The 24,206-nt window shown below is 38.1% G+C and overlaps 2 protein-coding genes across 10 annotated transcripts in view; both read left to right on the plus strand.

Annotated features, from left to right (window-relative positions):
- stxbp5b (syntaxin binding protein 5b (tomosyn)) overlaps window positions 1–7,400 on the plus strand; it is a 33,230-nt gene extending 25,830 nt beyond the window's left edge. For all 6 annotated transcript variants that reach the window (XM_055006148.1, XM_023285411.3, XM_023285412.3 and 3 more), the window contains 5 exons: window positions 1,068–1,425; window positions 1,551–1,716; window positions 2,945–3,056; window positions 3,495–3,715; window positions 3,875–7,400. In XM_055006148.1, the coding sequence (XP_054862123.1) occupies window positions 1,068–1,425; window positions 1,551–1,716; window positions 2,945–3,056; window positions 3,495–3,715; window positions 3,875–3,916 (899 nt within the window). In that variant the 3' untranslated portion in view covers window positions 3,917–7,400. The remainder of the gene's footprint in view (window positions 1–1,067; window positions 1,426–1,550; window positions 1,717–2,944; window positions 3,057–3,494; window positions 3,716–3,874) is intronic.
- A 1,222-nt stretch (window positions 7,401–8,622) lies between these two features.
- LOC111578560 (SAM and SH3 domain-containing protein 1-like) overlaps window positions 8,623–24,206 on the plus strand; it is a 57,764-nt gene continuing 42,180 nt past the window's right edge. For 2 of the 4 annotated variants that reach the window (XM_023285431.3, XM_023285433.3), the window contains exons 1-2: window positions 8,624–9,225; window positions 9,330–9,953. In XM_023285431.3, the coding sequence (XP_023141199.2) occupies window positions 9,477–9,953 (477 nt within the window). In that variant the 5' untranslated portion in view covers window positions 8,624–9,225; window positions 9,330–9,476. Of the gene's footprint in view, window positions 9,954–24,206 lie in introns of all 4 variants that reach the window. The other 2 variants (XM_055006077.1, XM_055006076.1) reach the window with 2 other exon arrangements.

Here is a 24,206-nt window from a genome sequence, read left to right on the forward strand (position 1 = left end):
CATTCACCTTGTTGTCTTCAGACCATTACTGTAAAGCTTTGGCTGTATGTTTCTGGTCATTGCCCTGCTGGAAAACAAATCCTCTCCCAGTTTGCAGTTCTCCTGCAGACTACATCAGAATGTTCTCCAGGATTTCCTTATACTTTGCTGCATTCATTTTACCCTCTGCCTTTACAAGCCTTCCAGGGCCTGCTGCTGAGAATCATCTGCACATAATGATGCTGCCACCACCATGCTTTCGGGTGGGATGGTGTATTCGTGATGGAGTGTCCAAACATAGTGACAAGTCTAATGGCCAAAACACTGAATTTTGGTCTCATCACACCAAAGAATCTTCTTCTATTTGACTTCAGTCTACCACAAGCTTTCTGGCGAACTGTAGTCAAAATTTAATGTGACTTAATGAAATGATTTTTCAACAATAGCTTTCTCTTTGCAACTCTCCCATAAAGCTTTGACTGAAAAAGCACAGACAACAGTTGCTTTATGAATAGTCTCCCCCATCAGTCACTTGTTTTACATTTTATGTTTTTAATTAATTGACATTTTGTCAAAATCTGTTTTCTGTTTGACATGCAAGAGCCTTTTTGTCTGTGTGTGTAAATTCTTGCCAAAAAGCAAAATTAAAAGCAATAAAAGGCAAAAACTTCAACTAAAACCTCATAGTTTAGGTTAAGATTAATTTAGGTTGTCTTTTGTCCATATTAAAAATTGCGGTATACTTAGTAGCACTTCATGGTTAAATAATAACATTTCCTGAAAATTGCACTCAGAAAGGACCAAACCACTTTTATTGTATTAAAAGTAAACAGCATAAGGTTCATTACTTTAACTGAAACAGTAAATCAAATGCATGTGGGAGAGAAAGAAACATGGAAATGCGTTTATTGATTTCCCATCACAGTTATTGTGCAGATGCTCTAAATTAAGATGTATAACTCACCATCCTGTACTGACCTTTTAGTTGACCTTGAATTAAGGACCGTAGCACTGAGCAATGATTTTCTTTATATTCCATGGTAATTTAAATTTCTTGTCTAAATGAAAATAATACCCCGCATTTTTAGGCACTATGGCCCAACTCAAAGGAGGCGTCTTGACGATGGCTCTGCTCGACGCTGCTGGAACTCTGCTGCCCCCTTCCTACGAGCCATGGTATGACCCAAATGCCTCAGATGAAGAAAAAGAGAAGAGCAGGAGGCGCAGGCCAGCCTCCCCTCCTTCATCACAAGAGGGCCAGGACACCCAGTTTGCCGTGCTGTGTTCGGAGAAACAGGCCAAGGTGGTGGCCATGCCCTCCCAAACCCGCCTCTACAAACACAACATCACAGAGACCTCCTTCGTGCTGAGAGCTGATGTCGTGCAGATGGCCGGGACTAACTGCATCACCTGCTTCTGTGCTAACGGCCACATAATGACTCTCAGGTATCACCATTTCTAGCTTCTACTGACACAGTAGGATCTAATAGGAAATATATAGATGCAGCTTTTTAAAAAATAGCAACATGCAGGCTGCTGGCTTTATATCATCTGTTGTTTCTGTATCACAGTTTGCCCAGTCTGCGGCCTCTGCTGGATGTCAACTACCTGCCGCTGACAGACATGCGGATAGCCAGAACATTCTGCTTCTCCAACCTGGGTCAGGCTCTGTACCTCACTTCACCTACTGAGATCCAGAGGATCACCTACAGCCAGGAGACCTGCGACAACCTGCAGGTCAGATACTCTTGATCTGGAGGGAAATTTTCAATGTATGTTATAGAATATATTATGTGGCTACAGATCAATTTTTTTTTTTTTCAGACTGAAGTAGTCTCTGTGTGTGATATAACACACATTTTCAATTTTAACATACATTTATTCCTTTTGGTCCAGCTGCCTGATTTGCACTGCAAGCATCATGAATAGAAAATAATTTTTTGGCTTTCGAACACATCAGCATTTATCCTTATACCAAATAGTACAAATCTTGTATCTTTGTCTATGTAGATATGAAAATCAAAAAAAAGAAAAGAGGGTGGAGCAGGAAAACTACTGTGAACTTATTAAAGTCCCTCTTTGGTGATTGCTGAAACTCCTGAACATTCACTTCTGTGTTTTACTTGACCCTCTTATGGAAAAAAATGCTCTGAGATGACTTATGTTGTGAATTGTTGCTATTTAAATACAACTGACACTTCATGAAAATGCCACAATAGTTGAGTTTTTAAACAATAGGTGATTTTCACAAGAGTTTCTTTGTAAGAACTGCTTGAAGTCCCTTTTTTCTGTCATTATTAAACCCCTAAAAACTAATTTTTGTGTACAAAAGTTACGCTTTTATTTTTTTTTTAAATCAAATCAGTCCCCAGCTTAATCTCTACTCACCCACTGCGCTTTTTGCTGCAGCTGAAGGACACCAGCTCACCTACGACTCTGCTCAAACACTGTAAAACTACTTTAAACAACACAAGTTGTAATATTGAATTGAGTTGACCATCTCTGTTTGAATCAAAAACTGAATAATATTGAAGAATAATGTTACGGAAAGCTCCACCTGCAAGTTGACAAGTTTGGCTTCTTAGGTTTATTAATAATGAAACCCTGGCAGTCTGAATCTGTGTTTTGTGGTACACTGCAGTTTAAAGATGGAAGTGCTCAGCCATGGTTTTGACTTCTTATTACACTCATGATTTATCTTTTATATAAAAAGCATCATATAGACATATTAACAAGGTAAATAACTAGATTTTCAACACAGGGCTTTAAGCATTTGAGGACACTACACTCGTGATTAGTAATAATTAAAAAACGTTTTATTGACAAAAATGTAAACTACAAATTTCATGAGGCACAGTCTATAATAAGGTTGATTTAAAATAAATGTGAGTCTTTGTAGCTCAGCCTGTGCGTCTTCGGGGAGAATATATTGAAATAAATGTGCTGATGTTCGTGTCTTCATCAGGAGATGCTCAGTGAGTTATTTACCCCTGTGGAGACACCAGAGGCTCCAAACAGAGGTTTCTTCAAAGGCCTTTTCGGTGGAGGAGCTCAGTCTCTGGACAGGGAGGACCTCTGTGAGTACAGAATACCCTCCAGTATTGCATAAGGATTCCTACAACCTCTTACAGTACATTTACATTAATGCTTCCAAATAAATGCAAAATACATTTAATTTTTTTCCCCATTAGTGGCACTTTTGAGACTCCAACAGCATTCAAAATTCTGAGTAGATTATAAGTGTTTCTGATATTTCTTTCTCAAATTTTTGCTGTTATTTAGGTATTTTATTATATGATGCCATACTACGCTATACTATGTTTCGATTTAGGGAAACTAGAGGACAATTGTAGAGGTTTTTATTATTTACACCTCTATGCTATTTTTTTTAGGAAGAGATGGGTGAATTTTCAGCTCCTGGAGGATTTTTTTAATCACTAAGATGATTGATTTTACTTGAAATATTGACATTTTTGCTAACGCACCGTGTCGATTGCTATTTCTGTCTCTGCTAGTTGGTGAAACGGCTTCTGGTAAGGCATCCCGTAGCCTGGCACAGCACATCCCCGGCCCAGGCAGCATGGAGGGCATGAAGGGAGCAGCATCGGGAGTCGTGGGCGACCTCGCTCGTGCCAGGATAGCGCTGGACGAGAGAGGGCAAAAACTGGGCGAGCTCGAGGAGAGAACGGCCGCCATGATGGCCAGCGCAGAGTCCTTCTCCAAGCATGCCCACCATGTACAGAAATCAGTTTAAGCACTTAGAACAGGGGTGCCAGTTTTGGCCTGCGGGTCGCATGTTTGACACCCCTGACTTAGAACATCGTTTTTTGTCTTTTTTTTAGCTTAACACTTTCCTAACTCAGATTTTTTATTTTCTTGTCCCCTTTTCCCTCAGATGATGCTGAAGTACAAAGATAAAAAGTGGTACCAGCTCTGATGGCAGCGTGTGGAGCTTCGGACTCTGTAATCACGCACACCAGTATCTCTGAGGAGCTGCAGGTCCCTCTTCTTCTTCTCTTCTCTATTTCTCTCCACCGGGGTGGGGTGGGGTGGGGTTCTGCTCAACAGAATCATGCTTTTTTTTCCCCCTCAGCACAATATCATCACTCTGCATTACCTCAGTCACCGGAGGACTGCTGCAGAGGAGACACTGGCCAACGATAACGGAAAGAAATGGAAGAAGAGAAGCTTTTAAGAATCTCTCTTTTCCATTTTACCAGAGAATGATAATGATGATGTTCGTTTAACACCACATCAGGAGAGGAGGGGGACCTTTCATATCCGTCATGCACTCGTATACGTCTCATAAATATATATCTACACACCTTGCTGTTTTGTTCTGAAAGAGGAAAGACAATTCTGCAAAAAAAAAAAAGAAAATGTACTTGTGGTGGCCTGACTGCAATTGTTTGTTTTCTTTTCTCTGCCCTTTATGGTGTCTGCCAAACACAGTGGACTTAAATGAGGAGAAAAGTCTGATGACCCCTTGTCCTTCAAATCTAATCAGTTCAGAGAACATGTAAGTTTCTGTAGGAACGATTGAATCAGTGAAGGACTTGTGTTTGTTTGTGTTTTTGGTCTAAATTATTTTTAAGAGTTTGTCCTCTGCCCTTTTGTTTGTCTGTTTCTTGACTTTTGTCCAGAAAGGGCCTTTCAAGCACTTAGAACAGTAACATAAAAAAAATGGACAGGGAGATGATGAATCTGTTGCCTCTCACAGAATAAGGGCTGGTAGTACACTAGTTCATCACCGACCATACCTTTTACAGCATTTTCCAATCAAGTTGTTTTAGGCGAGAAGGACAAAAAAAAACTTTCTGAAAGTCACTTTGCTTTTATTTTGAAATTGAACTATTTATTGGATCAGTATAATAGAAATGAAGTAAAAGAAGGTTTGTATGTTGGGCATTAGATTTTCTTTTGTTTGATTTAAATGCACAAAAGTGCTGAAGATGTTTACCCCCTAAATGAAGAGTTTACATTGATCCATCAGAAAAATGAGTTGATACACTGGAATTAAACCCCTGAAAGTCCTGCATTCTTAGCTTTCGAGGGGCTGTAGCGACGTGAAGGACGACGCGTTGACGGGCAAGTCAAAGATTGTCCTTGATATAATTAGCATAAATGTATATTTTGGTTACAATTTTACGTTTTTCTGTGACAAAGATCTATTTATACACGATCATACGGATTTGTTTTTGGCATCCTGTCGTAGCCGAAGTTGATTTTTTTTGTCTAAATGTGTAGGGAAAAAAGCATGTGTCTCTTTACAGCACAATGGAAGTGATAATGCTGTCGTTGTATTTGTAGCTGCCAGTAGAAATGACCAAGCACAACACGGTGTTCCACACAGTGCCGTTGGTCATCTCTCTCCGAAAACCATTCACTCAAAAATACGGTTTCTCTTCTGCCTTTGCCTCAAGACGCATATATGCTAACCTCTACCTATGTGTATATCTGTGTGTTTGTGAACATACATATATTCAGGAATATGTGTATGGGCGCCAATGTTTATACTACTACATAGATGCAGTGTATTACAATAGGTCTTTTGAGGTTTTTGTTTTTGCTTGACAGTGTTTTTCAATGTGATTAACTAGACTTCTATTGTAATTAGATTTCTTTCTCATGAGGTGCAAGGATATGCTGCTATTTGTGTCAATATAGGAGCATCATCTGTCGGTCTTTTATTTTGAAAAGAGAGACAAGACTTTGTCAGTCCAGATTGCTGCCAAATGTTGTAAATAGTGGGACAGCTGGACACAAATCTGACAGTGCAGGTTCAGGCAATGTGACATACTGTACGCTTGCGGCCATGTTCTTTTCTGACGCCAAAGAGTTGCTTAATTTCACAAAGTTGTCTTGATTTCAGTTTTTGTTTTTCCCCCCAAATGGTAAAAAGTCAGTCAGGATGCATTGACAATACTCTTAGAAGTCTACTGTGTGTAAATGGGCGGGCGGGGTGAGAGTAGTAGATTGGCTTTGCTTCTTGTTTTTGGGCATGACACCTTCATTCCTGTCCCAAACTGCTGTACATGTGCAAAGTGAATTTGAAGAGTTTCATTCCAAGATTTTATATCCACCAAAGACAATGAAGTAACTGTGACTGGAAATTGAAAATCGATCGAAGGCATGAAGTAAATGAAGAGACTTTTTCTTTTCTTTTAGACTTTAGAGTATTAAATCCTGTGTATGTAGGAGATGTCGAGTTATCAGTCATACCAAAAATGTTTTATCCAAAATGGATATAGAGCATTTTGGAATAAAACCCTTCACTTTCAGACGGCTGGTTTTAATCTTCTCTACTGTGTTCTACTACTGCTGAGATGTAAACCCATTAGGAAGAGCAGTTATGTGGGTTTTGCACTATTTTTTGTACTTCAGATAATTTTGTTAGTATAATTTTTTAAATGTGTTTATGCTTTTGTGTCCCGTTTTTTTTTTTCTTATTTTCCAAAAGGACCAAAACATGACAGAACCTATGCTTATCTATGTCGTTTGCCAATTATGCTGATTGCTTCACTCTCAGATTTGTTTTCAACGTCAGGTTAATGATACTATGATATATTTATATATTTGAAAACAAATATATATACTTTTAATTTCAATAATCTATTAAAAATGAATACCTTTAATGTAATTTTGGGATAGAATAACACACATTAATGTCCAAACAATGGTTGTGCATAATTATCCATCATCCAGACATGACAATACAACATTTTCTGGTATATATTGAACATGCTCATCTCAGATTTAAGCTTTGCTACTGCAGGAGGATCGTCTCCTTTGGGTGGGCCGCTAAGTCTTTCTACAAAGTGTGGCCTCAAATTTAAAGTGCTTCAGTTTGCAACATATATGTCCTAAATGGTCTCTTATTGCACATTGAAGGATGCATGATATTAAGTGTTTACAAACTTGAAACAACCACGTATTATCCCTCTTAGAGATTGTCTGTTCTGGCATTTGTATTAACCACCATGTTGAACAAAACTGAAGTTCTCATCACACATCCGACGCGTGTCCCGTTTTCATTTGACCATGCCAATTGTACACGTGTGAGAGATTATATTTATTTTACTGGTACATCTGTTAATGTTACTGTTTTTTGCTTCATGGAAACTCTTTGCTTTTCCTGCGCTGTAGAAAACGCATTGAAAACCGAAGCTCGGCTCGCAGCAGCGTGCAGGAGAGCTCAAGGGTTTCTCGGTCACAATTCTTCCGTCCATCTGTCTTCTGGGATGAATATCTGTGGAGTTGCAGTATTTTCTCATAGTAGGCAATTTTTGTACAGTTTTATTAAAATAAATTTCACATGGATGTCTGACTTAATCTGCTGCCACAAACAATTTAGACTGTAGATACAGTATATATAGATATTATTGTGCAATGGAAAATAAATGTAAAACCAATCATAAAGAGTTTTGTCTTTTTCTGTTTAATGTTTTCCTGGTTAATTACGGACTTTATTGAAAATGTTTTACCAATTCTTTTGTCCCTAATCAATTCAGAAATCATTATCTCTTAAACTAGACATTTTTTTGCCATTATTTTTCACATGGACATTACTTTGCATACTTTCTTACCTTCTCTAAAAATTCCTTTGTTTAATTTGCTTTCTCAACATGGTATCCATCAGCATTTTTATATCATTTGCCTTACTACAACATACACTTCCCTTGATCACAGAAATTAATTATTTTACCTCTACAGCTTGTAATGTTTAATTCAACATTTCCTCTATTCTGGTATGTGCCAAGTTGTAAAAAGCATTGTAACCAGCTTAGTATTAATCAGTTAGTATATGAAATTTGCATTTTGTGTGTATTTATTGGGTAAAAATGAATACTGGAATTATCTTTTATTTGCATTCTTTTGTGTGATTTAAAGAATTTAACTTGATTTATTTTTATTTAATGCAGCTGAAATAGATATTTCTCAGGTTGAGAACAGCAGTGAAAAAAATGGTGTTATTCAAGCAAGATGCTTGAGCCCCCAACTTTTCATATAAATTAATAATTTAGTTTTTTTATGGCTTGTAAATTCATGTGTACTGGTAAAAATGCTTTGTGTATTTTTTGGCTTTTTAAAATGGTTTTAATCAAACAATTACCTGGTATGCTGCTAAAAACAGTAATATTTTAAAATAGGATTTTATTTGGGACAGTTAGTGTATGAAATTTGCATGTACTCACTGTTTTTCTCTGTAAAAATGTGCTATGTGTGGAATTATGTTGTGAAACAAGCACCTGGTAAAGGTTGGTGTAACCCAAGTCGTGTTTAATATCAGTAGAGGTCTAAATGTTTCAGACATCTACATTATCAAGTTGTGCATAACATTTAATATATTTGTGTTTTATTTATCAATGCGGCCATCACATTTACTAGAAAAGGTATTAACTGCGAACACAGGTTCTGAAAAAAAACAAACAAAAAAGCAAAATGAGGGTCATATCAGAATTATTATTTTTTTTAAATGTATTTATTATTTATTGTAAAATATTTTTATTTGATTTTATTTTTATTTTTATTTTTATCCACTGCTCCTACATTTCCCAGAAGCCCCCTGCAGGTGGCGCCAGTGCCCGCCGAGCTCCCGTGGTGCAGCGGGGTTCCAGCGCAGACTGAAGCCGGAGCAGCATCCTCACTGTCGGACTGAGCCGGCGGATGGAGCAGAGGGACGGCAAACTTAAAAACGGTCAAAGCCGGACAAAATGTAAGCTTCAACAAGTGCACTCTGGACGACTACAGATAATTTTTAATACTTTAATATCTGTCTTTGTCTCTGTATCAGTTATAAATCCTTTTTTTTTTTTTTTTTTTTTTTCGAGCGCCGGCGTTCACATTTTTTTTTCTTTTGCTCCGGATGAATGTTTGATGGATCTCTGGCTCTGTAACCGTTGGGATGAAAGAAACAAAGAGGATGGATGCAGCCGGAGAACGCACCAACTGTTAGCGTTACGGTGTTTTTTTCTTAATTTTTCATCCATCTTTAACTCCAAAATTAACGTGTTTAACTCATTTAAATAGTTTTTCACCAGCTAATGTTGACTTTCCGTTTCGGACGCCGCCGCTAACTAGCTTAAATTTCAAAAAGTCTCAAGCTAACTCGGTTAAATCCGGACTCTTTCGGCTTCCTCGTGTTGTGGATTTCGCCTTTTTCCGTCACTCAGACTTCACAGGTTGAGCTCATCAGGGCAGAGTGAACCTGTCTTGGCTGTTTTTGCTCCAGAAAACTTCACCAAGGTACATGTCCCTGCCACAGTTTGCATTTTTTAGAGGGCGACTGACAGTTTAAATGCGTTTTAATCAACTTCCTGCTGTCTCTAAATATGCTTTTCCCCCCCAAGGATCTTCCCACAACTGATAGATGTGTCTCATTTGGAGAACTGAGGCTGTGTGCAAAGTGGGAGTTGCGTGGATATCAGTACAGCAGCCCTGTGAATGGAAAAGATGATGCTGATGTTGCATACTTAAGGTAAACCTCCAGTTTGAAGATGACCCAAGGGCCAAATCTCGTCCTGCAATGGCTGTCCAAGCTCCATCTGGCCCAGTATATGGAGTCATTCCTAGACAATGGCTACGATGACTTGGAAGTTTGCAAACAGATTGGGCAGCCAGACCTGGATGCAATTGGCGTCCGCAGCCAGTATCACAGACACAGACTGCTCGCAGCGGTGGATATACTAAAAGAGCAGGATAAAATGAAATCGCCTGGCTACTATTTCACCTTAGAGCCTCTGGACACTTCTACCTGTCACCACACTTTACACTCAGGAAGAGTGGATGACTTCAGGGCTCAGAGGTCACAAACTGTTGGAAAACACGAGCCCTCCTGCCCTGGAAACCATAACCTGAGGTTCACAGAGTGCAATGACTTTGTGACTTATCCCAAACTGAAACTCAAGGTGCTCATAAGGGATAAACTTGCAAAAGATGGCATCAACCTGGGACAAGCACCTTACACCCACAAGGTAAGATCTGTACCCCCTCTTTTGCAATAAGTTGACGCTCTGCAAAAGCTGTCTCGCGGAATTTTATATGCTTACTTTGTTGTGTATGTGATGAAGACTGTGACAAATTTCTTTGATGCTGCTGACATCCAGTCTCCTTTTATTGCTCCGAGGCTGTGTGGGTGACTCTGTCAAAGGTTCACTGAGAGCCACTGCAGTGTGTGAGTGTTCATTCACTCAAAACATTTTCATACTAGGGCTTAAGTTGATTAAATGTAATTAAGCTGAGTGAGTGGGCAACATTTACAGTGTCCTCTGATCTTCACTGTGCTCCACTTGTTTTATGCACACAAATTCTTAATACATACAGCTTAATCATCATCACAGAGTCAGTGAATGATTTTGAAGTGTTTTTTGTGCCATATGAACTGACAAATTTGTGTGTTTAGATGTGTTTTTCATACTGCAGCTGCAACAATTAAATAATTGTCAACTATGAAATTAATCATAAACTGCTCTCATAATTGGGTAGAGTATTTTTTTTTTCAGAAAGGGGTCTGAATCCTCCTATTCCAGCTTCTTACTATTTGCTGGTGATTTTACTCCTCAAACAGGACATTTAAGGACATCATTGTGGGCTTTGAGAAACGGGTTAGCATCTAAAAAATTAACTGAGACAATAATTAACGTATTGATTAACAAAATAATTATTGCTTGCAGTAGTATTTTGTACAATTATCAAAATGCCATGTCAGAGAAGAGGAAACTCGCATGTGTTGCCTCTATTTCTTGCTGTAAGCATCATTGAAAGTACAACATTTTGGTCCTTAGATTTTCACTGAAATCACAGTATGACGTTACGCAGCAAGTCATTATTTGAGTGCCATCAACCAGGATGTATTCCATGATGAATTGTGCTTTATTGAGATGATTCTGGAGTTAATTTGATCAATATTGGGGTTTATATTGTAGTTGCTGTTAATGGGAGGTTGTTGATTGTGTCTTTTTGATGGTGGGATGTGCCTTTGGTCACACCTGAAGAAGTCAGTCTGGCAAGTTCAACGTTTATCCTTCAGTTTTACTTGACGGTTTAAGGACAGTATTTCCTAAATCAGTTTATCGTAAGAAGTATGATAGTGTGCTGGAGTTCTCTGTCTTATTTTGCCTGTAGATATTTAATTCTACACACCTCTCTGTAAGACAGTAAAGAAATTAATATCAGAAAATGAGTAGTAGTTGTTGCATTTAGCTTCAAGGGCTTTAAGACAAAACCGTACTGTAGCACCATTCACACTTCCATAGTGTGAATCCCTCTGCAGCTATTTACTAAACTCCTAAAAGCACATCACTCTACAGAGTTACGCATTGATAAAAATGTCTTAAAATTTCTTAGATGTAACTCTAGCCTTTTGCTTGTTGTAAAATGTGCAGATCTGTTCAGTTCTTCCTTCTCTCTCCATCCACGCCTCCCCATTCGCTGCAGCTCGAGCACAACAGGTTACCTATAACTCTACTTAAACACAGCTACTACTATATACTGTGCAGAATGAGAAGAATAATGGTACGAAAACCTCCAAACCACAAGCTGACAAGATCTGTTCCTCAGGTTTGTTGTGTATTAGACCCTTAGAACGGTGCATTGCAGTTTCAAGGTGGAAATACTTGACTGCATTTTGCTCATGATAGCATATAAAAAACGCCATAGAAATATGTCAACAAGGTAAAAAAAAACAACTTGATTTTAGGGGTCTTTACCACATTAAATACAATCTGGTGTTTGGTAATCGATTGTTTTTTGCTACCCCAGTAGTTATTACGTATCTTCTATTGTATCTGTTTATGCTTTGAGCAGCCCTCAGTTCAGAAAGAGGGGACAACACCAAAAAGCAATTATTAAAATTAAAAAAAACTTTTTCTGTTTGAGCCGCAGTGAAGAAAAAAAATGAAAATTTTCTGTATATCCAAAAATTTAAGCTACCCCAACTGTTATACATCTCCTGCTAAGCTTTATAAACAGCTTAGCAGGTAGAGGATGCTATGATCCGTGGAGGATATAAGCTTTTTACTGTATTGTTCACACATAACCACCGAGCGAGAGTTAAAAATCCTCTGACCCCTGAGGACGAATGTCAGTAGGACAATAGGTCAGTCTGCCTTGGTGACAGATGCTTACTCTGGATGATACATTCTCTCAGCATGCCATTTAAATTCTAGGGATCCTGACCACTGTCCTGTATGTGTTCACTACATTCGGTAAGTTAATGTAATTGCATTGTTGCTCTGCTTTGGCATCCACTAAATCCACTCAGTCCACTCAGTGAATGCTCTGATGCCAGCCACAGGACAATCTGAGTGACACATCTGGATTATTTTCAACAATCTGTCAGGCCGTTGAAGGTGCGATTGATGGATTCTGGATTTGATTATATGACAGAAAACTGATGCTGTTTACCATCAGTTAATACAGAGCACACTGAAATCTGTTGTAGCTGAATCCTAACAGACTGTCAGAGTGAATCCCTGCTGGGCAGCACTGTTGGGCACCACCCCAGAATATCTTTACACTTTGAGACCTAAAGCGCAGTTTGCACGTTGCTTTTTTAATGTACAGTCATACTTGTATTTGCCTTTCCTCAGCAGATACTATTTAAAATGCTGCTCATCATCAATGAATGAATGAATGACCACTGAGGGACGAACACGCCAGGTGCAGCTTTCCATTTTGATTGAGCTGGTCGTCATGTCACAACAAATCATGGAGAGCATTTTGAGTGTCTTTACACAATGCTTTGTATGATTCAGTCTTAGAAGATGACTGTGCAATGTTTGGTGTATTCTCATTTAGCTTTTACAATGAAAATCCGCTTGTAAAAGTTGATTTAACTGTCTGTGGTGCCGTAAGCTTTAAAATAGTTGCATTCTGCCTGTAATACTGAATGGTTCCGGCCAGTTTCATTGCTACAAGCACAGGTCATGAAAGATTCAGAGGTTGCAAACTACTAAGTGCAAAGGCACTTTGTGATTCTCTTCAAGCCTTTCTGCAGGCTACAGTCCATACCGGAACAGTTAGATTCAAAGTTTTAAAAAAAAAATATTTTATACCTAAAAGCACCACCACCTATGGAGTCAGCACGGTCATACTGAGGTTTGTAGTTCATTCTCAGAGCTTCAGTCATACACCATGTTACTGAAATAGATTTTACAGTGTTGAATGGGATAGTAATTGCACTGTGCTCTACTGATGCAGCCTCTGCAAAGTGCAAATGGCTGTCACAAACAACTGATTTATGTTCAACTTTGCGTTCCACTGTGTGGTGAACATTTGGAGTATTATGTCATCCTGCTGTGTTTCAGGAGGAACTGGGCCAACCATTTTGGCTCATTAAATTTGGCCCATTTGATTGTCTTTCCATTGTTAAGATGTGCACGATCATTTCATTCATTTACGGCGCAAACACAAGTGTCATCGAGATTTGGGAGCAGCTCATCAGTGAAGAGTGATTTAAAACAATCGGGACAGATTGGTTGACTATGTGAACAGTGTGCGATTTGGCCTCTCAGGTTCATCAGATTTAGTCCATTAAATAGTTGCAGAACGCAGGTATGTAGGCCAGTACGGCCCATTTATTCACCAGAAATAGCATCCAGCCGCTTCAGGCTAGGACTGGCTCTTATAGCAATACGTCTGTGCTTGAATTTGTGCAAAGCTGAGCCACTCATCAGTATGAAAATAATACAATGTCAGTATTTAAGTGATCTGACATTGTTTTTTTTCTTGTTGGCCGGTTTTTACCTAGTAACAGGAAAAGAACTTCAGAAGCTGTAACAATATATTTTACCAATTGGAATCTTCTTACTATGACCCTATACTGCCAGTTGCTCATGTTATTACATTACATTGGAACAAAATGACTAGGACTTCATCTTCATGCATCATATATCGGTCCTGATTGATTTAAATTTAGCTGAGGACTGCACAGTGTGTCCTCAGGCCCTATTCTGTCTGCTCTTCAGGAATTGCAGTGGTGTGAGTCTTTAATCCCACAATGCCTCAGTCTCTCAGTCTGGGTTTGGTAGCACAATCAATTCCCAAAGAGAAATGTGCTTTTATGAGTAATCTGCACGCATGACTAGTTCACACGGGCCTGTAGGACCTATTAGTGACTTTGAGAGGAGAAAAAAAATGATGAAATTAAAGCTGGTTGAGCTGTATTTGACCTATAGCAACATGACAAGTCCTTCACTAAAAAAATGCATTTGGATTCTTAGAAAATAGATTTGACACAAAGGTAGGATAAAAAACAAATCCAACCTGAAACAACAAAAATATTAAATACACAACACACATTGATATTGGCAAAAATGATGGCTATACGCTACAGTGGATACCGACAAAATGTCATTGCACACAAATACTGTAAAAACACACAGCAGGCTCATGTTGACCAACTTCATTTATATATTCTATAAGAATAAATGTCAGATTTTCTCTCGACTGAGCATCTGCTGACAAATAATTGGAATTTGTCTCTTCCACTGTGTGACATTAGAAATTTGATTAGGTTTTAATGGAATCCTCTTCTCTCCTACAGATATATAGTTTAAAACATACAAACATAACATATCTTTCTAGATGTGCAACAAATGACTAGCTTTGTCATTTTTCAGCAACATTTTCCATCACACCCAAGCTCTTTTTTTGGAACTATTCCTTTTATAGCTGTCTTAACAATGGGCTTCAACTCTCCAGAAGGCCTCATTGCAGTGCCTTCTCTGAAAAAACACAGCCAGAATGGAGAACAAATCTTAACCGTTCAGAAATTTCCCTGTGTTGCTCTGCCAGAGCATTGGAGGACAAGCTAAACCAGCAGGCTCCTTTTGACAGAAGAAAAGACAGTTTGAATAGAGTCTGGCAAAATACAAGGTCTGCAGCAGCTGACAGCTGTCTCTGCTTTTGTCAATACAAAGCAGAGACTGAATAGAACTGTTGAACAAAGTTGGTTTTAAAACACCAGCAACGACATTTACTGTTTCTTGTGTAACATAATGCGGGGCAGAAAGGACTGGTACATGTAAATGAATGGGAGAAGTGGCTGTGGTTTAACGGCTGGTAACTTAAGTTCTTTTATCTTTACTTCAATGCTTCATGTATGTTGCATTTAAAGCAACAGCTCAATCTGTTACTTGGGTGGCATGCTGCTGCAGCGGTGAACACTGTTGTTTTACTGCAAGAAGAGGTTTGAATTTGATAGTCTGCTGAGACCTTTCTTAGTAGAGTTTGCATTTTCCCCCTCTGCCTGCATGAATTTACTTCCATATCAAACCGCCACTGTCACAGTGGCGGTTAGATGAATTGAAAGCAATTAATTCCTCTCTGTGAGTGTGAATGGAGGGTATAGTTGTAGTTAGCACCGTTGCCTCACAGCAAGAAGATTTTGCCTTCGAACCTGTGGATTAGCTGCAACCTGTCTGTATGGACATTGTGTAGGTTTTCCCCTGGTGAATTGGCTTCCTCTCGCAATTTAACGACATGCATGGTAGGTTAATTGGGGATTTTAATTGGCCATAGGTGTGACTGTGTGCATAAGTGTCTCTCTGTCTAATACTGGTACGTATTAGGATATATCCCATCTCTCTCCAATGTCAGAGATAGACAATGTCTGTGTAGGTTCTCATTCATCCAGGTCATGGTTATCCAAAGTTGTTTAAATCAATCCAACTGGACTTTAAGAAAGTTCCTTGAAGACGTTTCACCTCTCATCCAAGAGGCTTCTTCAGCTCTGACTGCAGAGATAGACTCTCACCTTAAACGACCCTCGACAAGTTTATTAATTAAAGTACTATAAAAATCACACTAGAATAAATGCTTTATCTAAATTGCAGAAGCTGTGAATTGTCTCTAAAAGTAAAATTGTCAATATAGCATTTTAAATGAAGCATTGTGGTGCTACAGAGATGCTCTGACATACAAATCAGATTGTCCAAATGTAAGTGAACATGCTTGTTGGTGCAGCAGAAATCATGTGTGCAAAAAATATATATTGCGAATTTCTTATTTTTTTGCTTTCACTTGTGATGTGAATCGATCTTTAATCTGTAACATCTGGCCAAATAATTACAATGTTTTTGTGTATTACTCAGCCCTACTATAGGAAAAGACGAGTGTAGAAAATTAATGCATGGATATGAATGGTTGGTCAAATAAGGTAACACTGATCCATTGCTAGTGGATAAATATAGAAATTACTCTTTTAATAGATATTTTTGTTTTTCAGATGATCAGACAGAACATGACAATACATAGATTTCTATCAAATAAGGTAACACCACTCCATTGTCAGCAGATAGCTGTAGAGAATAATCTCGGATTAGTCAGTGAAGAAAGCAATTGTTACTCTGACTGAATGTTTTCATCTGACAAAAGCTTCTCCTGAACTGACCAGAAAAGGGAATGCTAGGCTGGCTGAGATCTCCCCTTTTCACCCAGATTCTGGGATTATGAATTGAGTGACTTTCTCTCTGTTCAGATAGCTTTACGATCCAGCTGTATGATCTGATTGTGTGCAAACAGCCACGGCATGCAGCACTATAGCTGTAGGCTGAGTGCATAAATAAACAATCTGGTCATGCTGCACGGTGATCCTCTATTAGCATGTCCTCTATGTGCAACTACTGTCTTCCTGCTTGCTGTGTAGTGTACTGTAGGGTAGGCCTTATGGACTGTATTCATGTTATGTCAGTATAGATTAGGTCAAACCACTTGGCGATTACAGGAATGCTGCTGGATTATTGCTCTGATGGTGTCGAGGGGAGCGTTGGGGGTTGAATGGTATTGCGCAGAGCACTCAAAAGCTTAGCATGCCGTGCTCATGCTTGTCATTTATTGTTTGCCATTCAGTAAATTCTTGTCTGGCTTTGCTACTAGTCTTTTTCACCTCCTCCTGAAGATGCTGCCTTTATAGAAAACACAAGCATACGTAGACAGCTGTCATTGTAGCAGCACATACTCAGCCACTCTACATTACATCAGTACTGAGCGGTATCAGAGATGCCTATTATACATGCAGGGAAGACTCTCCTATGTATAATGTAAATCACTGACCTATATTTGTGAATTTAAGATTACAGTTGTCCAGGGTCACTTGTTCTTTATATATCCATCCACCCAGTTAATTTCCATTTTAAATGTTTCTCTGCTTTCATGTTGCTTTAAAGTAGAAATTATTCAGAGGAGCATCTGGAGCAGCTTTGTCCACAGAAACCAAGATAAGTGCATCACACACACATTTACTTGTAAGCTTAAGGAAGAAGGGTTTTTATACTCTATTTTCCTTTTGAGTGAAAAGTATTTTGTATAATTGGTTTGTGTATGCATAAAAGCACCCCTGCTTATTCAAACACTCCCCAGTCTTGAGCCTTTATTTCTCTGTTGCTTCAGCTATTGTATTCCAACCTCCTCTAAATAGGCTTTTGAAACTACGTGGCGCCCTCGGAATTTAAATCACTGTTTGGTAGAGAAAACCTCTTTTGCTTTGTGGTGGACACACGTAAGAGGCAGCTGAAGTGATGGAGAAAGTTTGATTTAAGTCTGCATTTTGACATGATTCAGGTGTGGTTGCTTAATTTGTTTAATTTAAAGTTAGACTCATCATTTCACGCATATTAGTTTTTTTCTAAATTGGCAGTGCAATGTTATACACTGCAATGTGTCTGTAGTAGAGATAGAGAAGTGGTATTTAAATGTCTTTGCGTGTATCATTTGTTTATTAAATGTAGGCAGTTTCCCTTAGTTGAGGCATTTATGACATGCATCTGGCTGCTTTGGGTAAAAACTGACACACAACAGATTCAGTATCATATTAGAGGCCTCTCCATCCTTCTAAGAGTACAGGTACGCCAAAGATGTTTTTCATGCTTTTTTATTGTAGTACGTGCTTTTTCTGCATAAAGGAACTTTAGCCACCCCAGAAAGAGGTTTTAGCTAGCCCAATGAGAAAATCAATGGGGCCAAAATAATCAGAATTGAGAATGAAACCAACAATTTAATTCTGTTTCTAAACCAGTTTTATTAATTGGGGTTTCGTTTACTCAAGCATAGGAGACATTGATGCTTGAGTGGTCAGAAATAATGGGCAGGAAAATACATAGATTTCGATCAAGTAATGTACACACCGATTCAAGGCTCATTCTAAACTATGAAAAACCCTTTAAAAGATTCTTAATAATAATAAACAATTTATTTCTTACCACCACATCCTCTCAGTTCCTGAGGAACATGTGAAACATATGTGACACTGCTATTTTTGATAATAAATTAGATTTAAGTTGTAGTCACAGCAAAAATAAATTGATCAATTGGCTTGATCAGTTTGAGCATTGCGTGTGTAAAATCTGCCTTCTGACCTTCACCCATCTGTCTCTTGAGTGTTGCGTCATTACCAGGCTGTTGGAGGTTTGTACAGTATCGTGACCTTGATCACGTTCCATTACCAGGGTGTAACCATGCTCTCTGCTGGGTTATTTTTACTACATGTCTAAGATGGTCTTTTTTAGCACAGTTACCAAGCGTTTTCCTTCAGTCAAGCAGAGAAACCGAGTTAGTTGATGGAAGGGAAAATGGCTTTTCCTTTAGAGAAAGGCACTATTACTGTAATGTGGTGAAATGTTTCCTATTTTATTTATTTATGCAACATGTTCTTCATTCTGCGTGATTGGATGCTATGTTTTGTAACAGAGTAAATGGCCTTTTATTTCATAAAACCCACTCATTCATTCATGTATATAATAACTCATCCACACTGTTTTAATTTTTCATTAAGGAGTGTGAAATTATTGTTATTGAGGATGTATCAGGAAGTAGTGTCATGTTGGTAAGCAAGATATATCATACCAACTGCCATGACTCAATAATTCCTCTAACTTTTATAGGTTAGACTATTGAGACTCAGTTTCCATCTGCAAACAAGAAACTATTTGCATCAATCTTTTTGAGTTCTAATGAAATTATGTTCAACTAACAAATTACGAGTTATCAAAATTACATGTTTTTAAATACCACTTATTCCACAATTGGTAGCGTTAACACAACTTTTTAAGTTGATTACTCATAAAATTTAGGATGTTCCAAGTAGTGTTCTCATATTATATGAAAGGAATTTTCAAGTGTTGTGTTTTTAATTACCACAATTATGAACACAACTTTTTAAGTTATTGGATTTTTAAAGATTAAGTTACTTCAGTGGTAAATAGGATGAGGAGGGGGTTTGAAATCCTGACCTCAAGTTATTACGGCAGTTTCATTAGGTTAGGTTGGTTTTTCAATGAAGTAATGTAGAAAATTTTGTTTTATTTACCCACAATATTAAGTTGATACAATTACCAACATTGCTATATCAACACAACTCATCAAAATAATGTTTGCAACTTAAAAGGCTTATCTAAATCAGGACTGCATGCATTTTTTAAGTTGTAGAAATGGGTCCCTTGAATTACTCTATAGAGTGTGCTTCCAGGTTTTAAATGTTTTGCCAACATGCATTAAATAAATAAACACTGGCATGTCTAGACACCCTTAGGCTAACTACAGTAATCCATCATGGATTGATGATCAGTGAAACACACTTTTCCGTGCCAGTAAAGGGGCTTTGCTTTATTTACACAAATCATTATAAATATTGTGATCTGCTGTCCCTGCATTTCTTTTGAAATATAGGTCATGTATAGATACAGCTTATAGATTGTTTGCATGCTTTGACTTTCTCAGTACATTAGTGCTAATTCCACATGGAGCATATTATTAATGCGACTCAATGACTCGATGCATTTAGCACAGATGTTTTCAAACACTTTGCGTGACTCTTTTAATAGCAATACAGTGAATGAAAGGCAGGATTACTGTAGGCGACCATCGAGTTTCTGAACTGATATTTACATTAATTATTTTTATCTTTAGTGTAGCGCTGCCTTTTAATACAGTGTGCAGATGTTGAGGTATTGAATTTGGAATTATCTCTGGCACATCTAACCATACTGTCCCACATTATCCTTAAAGAGAGCATCGATTTTATTCAGCGTAGTATTGAATTTGTCTGATAATTAAAAACTCGTGGCACACAAATAGAAACATTTAAATGACCCCATGTTGTGGTAAAGTGTAATCACAATCATGAAAAATGGAGAGAAAAGTTCAAGATTAGTTATCAGACACATCTGTTGCTGATATAAAACCAGATCTGAACTGTGTTGGGTCTTGCATAGGATGTAAGAATGAACAAATTAAAGGGAGGGAACTAATCAGTGGTCCTATCTATGAGGACTGTCTGCTAAATCTAATTCATTTTGCGCTTTTTCCCATCTTTCCTCACAGAGAAGTTCCCCACAACTCATTCAAAATGCAAAAAGATAAAAAAAAAAACAAGAAGAGTAAACGCAGCAATACACTTCAAATCTCTGCAGATGTTTGACTGTCAGCTTTAGAAATCCTTTCAAGCTTCTTCTGCAGGTCACGCAAGCACTTGACATCCCATAACACCAAAATATGTTTTCCTGAATCATGTCTGTCAAGAAGATTGTGAATTGCTGCCGTAGCTACATCCTTTCTGATGACCTGTGAGACGCTGGGAACTAAATTTTTTATTGAAAAGCAAACAACGCAGAAGTTTTTTTCTTTTCCACAAAGTTAAACTTTAATCCTTGTGTGTTTAGTGGTTTGTCTGCTCTGTGTGCAGTTACCATCTCCACAGTCTCGATTTAAACTGACAAAGCTGCCAACCAAAAACAGCCGCACAGGTTTGCTTTGAAGATCACTGAGGAGAATCGTTTTGTTTCAGTTGAGCTGCACAGTACTGAGAAAATACCATGGACACAAGCACAGCCATTTTTTGACTCAATTTTTTTATTTTCCATTCAATTTTAATGCCAGACTCTGTGCAGCGTTTCTCTTATGGGCATTCAAAAGTGCAACAAAATTTGTTTTCCTTCTGGCTCAGTTGGGGAACACTTGACCCTGTTGTTCTACTTGATTTGTCTCAAAAAGGGACAGCAAGGAAGAGAGACAAACTGAATTAGAAACGCAACTTTATCTGGTGCTTATGTAACATGCAGTAACTCTGTGTAACTCTATGCTTCATTTGATTTGATTTGAATGGAACTACACTGGCAGACTAGACTGTGCAAACAACAAAAATCAAAGTTTAACATGTCAACATGTCATTACTCCAACATGGGTTGAATTTGTATGCATTAGTTAGTGTATTGAATTTCTTAATGGCCCTGCTACTGTACATGTCCTGCAGATATTTCTGATATTGTCAATAGGAGGCTTCTGTTTTTTTGTTGGCTTTGAATTTTTGGCCTACATTAAAATTTCGGGCTTCCAATCCATCTGTTTTATGTTTTGGCCCATTACTGACTCGACCTCTAGAGCCAAAGGATTAGACTTACGTCACTGTTACAGCTCAGGCAATATGCCATGACATGACATTTATCCATCTAAGTCAGGGTGTCAGGGTTGATCTTTTTCTGGTCCCTGGTTGTTGGATAGTATTTAAATATTGCAAATATATAAACCAAAAACAAATCAAAATAAAGAGAATTGGCATTGAAGAAAATGGCAAAAAAATGGATGTTATGCTTTTGCTTCCGTAGCCTTAAGAGCTTAACACAATTATTCTGATTTGCTGTCATGTTTGTGTAAACCTATTTAAAATGAAGGAAATGCTGTTTTACATGGTGTGGTATATATATATAATAGGACCGAAAAGTTTTTTTGAGTAACTTCATTACTAAAAATCATTAGACTTTGTTGCAATCATATGTAGTTTCAGTGTTTGCCAGAGACTACTAAATGGAGACAGACAGTAATGCAAAGAGACATGCCAGGGAAAACCACAGAAAGCGCCCAACGATTTGGATCATTTCATGCTGAAACAGAAACTGTACAGTGTCTCTATTGTAGAGGTCAGCTGATAACTTTTCAACATTTATTCTTCTGTGTTATGGAGACCACAATGTGGTGACTGCAGATGGAGTGGGGCAACAGTATCAGATCCTAAACAGCACATTCTTTAGTTATTTGTTAGTTAAATAAATAACAATACTGATCATTTGAAAAGTACTGTATCTTACAACTAACCAAGCTGATACGTGCTTGATCCCTTGTCTACTGTAAAACCAAACTAGCCTGCTGCAATAGCATGACATCAGAGAATCCAGACAGAGTGGCCCAGACACATGCTAGCATTAGCATTTAACATAAATCAATATGATTACCAATTGAGATTTCTTTTAATTGCAGTCTAGGGTTGAGATTAAGGCTAGTAGAGTGCAGAGTTGAGTACTGGAGCCTTCAGATTCTGTCTACAACAAGCAACATACTGACAGCTAAGATAGCAAACTGAAGCTACGCTAGCCGAGGTGTTAGTGAGCAATGTGGATATAACTGACAAACAGCTTAACTAGTTTGTCTTTAACCTCATTCCTGCCACTCTAACACTATCAACTTGCTGTCAAACTAGCTAACTGCTAATGTCAGATGTTTTGTTACAGGTGTCGTGTCATTTTCCTGTCAGATTTTGACGGATGTTCTCTAAGTAGCTGTGAAGGATATTTTGACAGTCTGTCACTCTGCCTGTCGAAATATGCCTCTTTATTTCTTCTCACTTTTTCCATTGAGCTGTTATCTTGTCTGAACTTTGTATAGGACTTGGTTTAGGTATTGATGTGTATGCATTTTAAGCAATAAAATGTTATTTTTATTTAAAAAGGATAACAATTAGGCAGATCTTTTAACATGGTCAAATTTCTCTTTTGTATATTTTCTGTTGCTTTTCAACAAAGCAAAAGTATTGCTTAGCCAACAGCTCGATTCATCTCTGTAATAGTTGGTAGAATGCCTGATTACCAAAATGTACCAAATGTATTCCTTGTGAGCAGTAATGTAGAGAAGAACTTGCTCACCCAGTGGGAAAAGAGTCATGAAAAGGATATTTAAGTAGAATTCTCACATCAACAACTGCATTTTAACTTTCATAGTGGAAATCCTGCTGTGCAGAGGGCAATGGGAATATACCTTATGCTACATCAGTTCTTGTTTGCTTGTTTGTCCAGTGACCGGCAGTGCACTACAACTTCCCCATCAAGTCTACGGTTGCTTCAGTGCACTGGTAGTCAGCAGAACAAGAGTTTATAGCCTGGCTTCCATCCAGCTGTGTAGTATTGGTTGGGTCACAGCAAGGTCTGCCCATGCAAGTGAGCTTTCATATCATAAAAACAGCATTGTACCTGACCTTTCAACAAGGCTAGCTATGGGGCGTTTATATAGAAAAAAAGCCAAGGGTCTCACTCCTGTAGTGCAGTGAACACTATATCTTGAGATTATGACCCACTTTCTGCTCCTCTTCCCCTCCACAGCAGCTAAGACCCTCCTCCCTTATGAATTTCAGATGACAAGTCAACTGATACGATTGCATAAATCCAACCATAACAAACTGTAAGCTGAGCTGCTTTCCCGGTGATCCATTTGTATAGAATATTCTCAATTTTAAGTCTAATATTTACTGCCATGTAAAATTAAGACTTGAATTTGCCCCCATTATCTTGCATTGGCTTTCCTGAGAATAAGTAATGTGCCTAATGTAACACTGTCAACATGCATAATGTATTCATCCAAGAAATCCAAGTGAAATGGAGCATCTATAGTGCATTTCTGTTTGTTTTGCCTTAGGTTTACCCATTAGCCTCCTTTTTTCAGTCTCAGTGGATTATTGTAATCTTCTGCAAGTTGTAAAGTCGTCTTTTGCCCCTTGTATAGAAGGTGTATAGGAAATATTGCCGCTATCAGATCATTTTCATTCTCAAAAATGAAAATGATTCTCAAAAATGATTTACTGTGAGGACTTTTATCTCGTAGTGCTTTATGAATTCTGTTATATAGACTGAATTGTCTTTTTTAAAAATTGTAAATGCGAATGGAACAATGATCTCTTTGTACTATACGCATGGCATCACTTATCCAACCCTCTTCTCTGTATGGACCCAGGTTGGAAACCTGATCCCATTAAACAACCGCTAATATTCTGGAAGTAGGAGTAAGTGATACCCATCAGACCAATTACATTCCAGCTTATATAAGTCTTAGAGAAATCTTATAGAATGCATAGAACATCATGATATGCCTCAGCTAAAGCTTTTAGGGGGTATCTGATCCACTTCCTTTAGTTTCAAGAGTTATTTGGTTGCATAAATCAGTGTCCTCAGTAAACTCAACTTGAATTG

This window comes from Amphiprion ocellaris, chromosome 20 (genome assembly GCF_022539595.1).
Source record: "Amphiprion ocellaris isolate individual 3 ecotype Okinawa chromosome 20, ASM2253959v1, whole genome shotgun sequence".
NCBI lineage: Eukaryota > Metazoa > Chordata > Actinopteri > Pomacentridae > Amphiprion > Amphiprion ocellaris.